Source organism: Solanum stenotomum, chromosome 11 (assembly GCF_019186545.1).
Source record: "Solanum stenotomum isolate F172 chromosome 11, ASM1918654v1, whole genome shotgun sequence".
In the NCBI taxonomy this organism is placed as follows: domain Eukaryota; kingdom Viridiplantae; phylum Streptophyta; class Magnoliopsida; order Solanales; family Solanaceae; genus Solanum; species Solanum stenotomum.
In genome coordinates this window covers 2269302-2273134 of record NC_064292.1, presented here as the reverse complement: position 1 = coordinate 2273134, position 3833 = coordinate 2269302, and the positions used below count along the sequence as shown (strand labels likewise).

The following is a 3833-nucleotide window of genomic DNA, read 5'->3' as shown; positions in this document are numbered from 1 at the left end:
AAAATTATTCCTATTCTTTATTTTTGCACTAGTCTTGGATTGTGGATATTTTTTTATTTAATGCAAAGGATAATAACATTTTATAATTAATCTACGTAAACATTCTTAAGTTGTAAATATATATATATATATATATATATATATATATATAATAGGAAGATTACCTCTTTATAAATGGTTCACATTTATTCAAGTGCCCCTTTATTAATTTGTAACTTTAGAATGAGAAGATATGAATTCATGAGAAACTTAAAAGTTACTTTGCATTATGACAATTTGTAGAATAATATTTCATTACATTAATTTTACTTTAACTTTTACATTCTTATGATAAATGAAAAACATAAATGATACGTCTATTTAAGAAACATCATTTGTGGGCTTAACATAGAGAAGAGAAATAAATTAAAAACATCATTAACTAGTGCACTGTTTGAAAAAAACTGTAAAACTTTGGACCTTAACGATTTGCACTGAAATCGGGCCGAAACTTTGTAATATTTCATTACAATTATTTATATGCTGAATTTAGATTCATTTGTGAAACAAGTACACTAGTAGCTTTCTCATGATATGGCAAACAGAGTGTACTCTCTCACTGCTTGCTCGCCATTATCGGACCCTTTTCAGAACTTGCGCTAGATGTTCAGCTTTGGACGTTGGTAAGAAGCTTCATGCTTCCATCGTCACCACAGGTCTTGTAACTTGTCAAAATACATTTCTCCGTAATGCTATTCTCAACATGTATGCAGCGTGTGGGTCTGTTCTCTATGCACGTAAGGTGTTTGATGAAATTCCTCTTTCATACAAAGACACTGTCGACTGGACAACATTAATGGGGTGCTATGCTCGCGGGGGATTCCCTCTTGATGGCCTCAACTTGTTTGTTCATATGAGGAAGAGTGATGTTTTGATTGATGAGTATACTATGGTGGTTGTATTCCTTGCAAGCGCCAAAATGGGGTGTGAACAGTTTGGCATTCAGGGACATGGTTGTATGGTAAAAATGGGTTTTAGTTCGAGTATTAAAGCGTGTAATGCTGTAATGGATATGTATGTGAAGTGTGGGTTAATTGATAAAACAAGAAGGATTTTTAGTGAGATGGGAGAAAAGAGTGTTGTTTCTTGGACTGTGGTTTTGGGGGGAGTGGTGAAGTGGGAAGGTTTTGAAAATGCAAGGTTGTTGTTCGATAAGATGCCTGAGAGGAATGAAGTAGCTTGGACAGTAATGATTGCAGCGTATATTGAGAATGGTTTAACGAAGGAAGCTTTTGGGCTTCTACGTGAAATGTTGTTTGAATCTGGATTTGAGTTGAATTTTGTAACATTGAGTTCATTATTATCAGCTTGTGCACAGTCGGGGAATGTTTTGGTGGGTAAATGGGTACACGTGTATGCTTTGAAGATGATAGAACATGAAATAGATATAGTTGTGGCAACAACCTTGATTAATATGTATGCTAAGTGTGGCAGGATTGATGATGCTTTTCGAGTTTTCCTTGTGATGCCTCGAAGGAATGTGATTACATGGAATGCTATGCTTAGTGGACTGGCAATGCAGGGAAAGGGAGATATGGTGTTGGATTTGTTTGGTCAGATGATTAGAGAGGTCAAACCGGATGATGTAACATTTACAGCTATATTAAGTGCTTGTAGTCACTCAGGTTTGGTTGATCAAGGTCGACATCTTTTCTATAGCCTTGAATCGACGTATGGAATAAAGCCTTCTATAGAGCACTATTCTTGTGTTGTGGATCTTTTGGGTCGGGCAGGACACCTTGAAGAAGCAGAATCCATAATAAGGAGAATGATGATTCCCCCCAATGAAGTTGTGTTGGGATCACTATTAGGCTCCTGCAGTTTCCATAAGAACCTCGAGCTGGGGGAGTGCCTAATTAAAGAGCTGGTCCAAATGTATCCTAATAATACCGAGTATCATGTTTTGCTTTCAAATATGTACTCTTTAGCTGGAAGAAATGACAAGGCAAATTCTATTCGAGTAGTTCTCAGAAGCAGAGGTGTCAGAAAAGTTCCTGGCATTAGTTCTATTTATGTTGGTGGTCAAATCCATTGCTTCAGTGCAGGGGATAAATTGCATCCGCAAAGTGAAGAGATATATATGATGTTGGATGAGATGATTCGAAAAATAAGATTGGCTGGTTATGCACCAGACACAACCTGCGAAAAGTTTTCAGGATCTAATGATGGAGATTATTATGGTTACGACCAGGAGGAAAAGGAACAGGCTTTGTTCTCTCACAGCGAGAAGCTGGCTGTTTGTTTTGGACTCATAAGTACACAAGCTGGCATGCCTCTTTACATTTTCAAGAATTTAAGGATATGCCAAGATTGTCATTCAGCCATGAAGGTTGTTTCCAAAGTTTACAATAGAGAAATTGTAATTAGAGATCGTAATCGCTTTCACCGTTTCAAGCTGGGTTCATGCTCTTGTTTTGACTATTGGTGACAAAACCCAAAGTGCTACATGAAAGCCTAAAACCTATGAATAGTTTGTTAATTCAAAATCATGTATGAAAATTCTAGTTGTGGTTGATTGGGCCCTTTGAGGGACTTTTGAGTGAGGTGTAGAATGGGAAATTCTGAGAGAGGAATTATAGGATAGATAAACATATTCCTCCAGTGGGAAATGAAAATACAAGCATATACAGTGAGAATAGAGCGACAGATTCAGAAAATCTTAATGGTTCGTCTAACCGAATACTGAGATGTATGCTGGTCATAATGGCTCTGCGACTCTAATGTTTAATGGAATCAACAAGAAAGTGCAAAGCTCAATAAAGAACGTCAGTAGTATAGATGAGTTAGAATGTAATGCTGAGTCACTGTCACAGAGGAGGAATATTGAGGTCTCCCCACCTTCTGCTGGTGCTGTATAAATGGAGTCAAGAAGGTAACATAATTTTCCTTGGCCTTCACTCATCCTAGAACCCGGCAGCTGATGCTTTTATGGAAATCCACACCAAAAACTGTACTGATGTTGAAGACGCTGGGGAACAAACTCACAGAAGAAGCTAAAGAGGTTCTTCACACAATTCTCATTAATTTAGTTGATTTTTTACCGTGTGATTTTCATCTACTACTGATGCTGGAAGCCTCTCTTCATTCTTCACTTCTTTCACACAATTCTCATTAAAATTACACAGAAGGTGGAATTATGCTTATCATAAATAGAAAAGATAGTAGATCTTAGTGCTAGTATCCAAGTCTGTAATTTGCATAGCATGCACGGTGATCTGGGGCTGTAGCTACGGGTAATTGTTGAACATCGATTGTTTTGAATTAATGTTGGTTATCACTTTAAATTACTTTTGTGTTCTTGTTTTAGTATTTCTTGACTAGCCATCATAGAGATAAATCTCTTGTCTATTCTTAAACTCGGGAGACGCTAAGATAGATTGACCAAAGGATACAGAAAGCTTGATCTTCCATTAAATTGAGTTGATTTGTGTTTAAGAGTGACGCCGGGACGAACACCTAGCTTGGTTACGAAACATGATGAAATATAAATGCTCGCCAATTAGGACTGTCTATCCCCGCTCAACGATGTAGTTAGACAACTAATTGGAGTAGGCGATTAGAGGTCGGGAGACCATAATCATAAAATCAATCCTGTAAATCAGTAATTTGATAACCATAGTTAGTTCATGCATGAGATGTGATACATGAAATCTATACATGTTGCAACCCTGGAATTTTCCAAATCACTGTAAGTAATTTTATTATTTCATTCCTGCATTCTTAGTATTTAAATAAAAATCAAATACTTTTGGTACTTTTAAATAAACTAGATTCACTACACGTGTGTTGCGCGT

At 36.8% G+C, this 3833-nt stretch overlaps 2 protein-coding genes across 2 annotated transcripts in view; one reads left to right on the top strand and one right to left on the bottom strand.

Annotated features, from left to right (window-relative positions):
• Positions 1–426: 426 nt before the first annotated feature.
• On the top strand, positions 427–3276 carry LOC125845526 (pentatricopeptide repeat-containing protein At5g15340, mitochondrial). The gene has a single exon (XM_049525050.1). It carries the CDS (start codon positions 569–571, stop codon positions 2465–2467), a length of 1899 nt encoding a protein of 632 aa, XP_049381007.1. The 5' UTR covers positions 427–568; the 3' UTR covers positions 2468–3276.
• A 340-nt stretch (positions 3277–3616) lies between these two features.
• The window catches only part of LOC125844473 (probable polygalacturonase), a 2490-nt gene continuing 2273 nt past the window's right edge, over positions 3617–3833 (bottom strand). The window contains exon 3 of the mRNA XM_049523785.1: positions 3617–3630. Within this exon, the coding sequence (XP_049379742.1) occupies positions 3617–3630 (14 nt within the window). The remainder of the gene's footprint in view (positions 3631–3833) is intronic.

Excerpts from the sequence above, each read along its gene's own strand:
- LOC125845526 (XM_049525050.1), top strand. The coding sequence starts at position 569 with ATGATATGGCAAACAGAGTGTACTCTCTCACTGCTTGCTCGCCATTAT.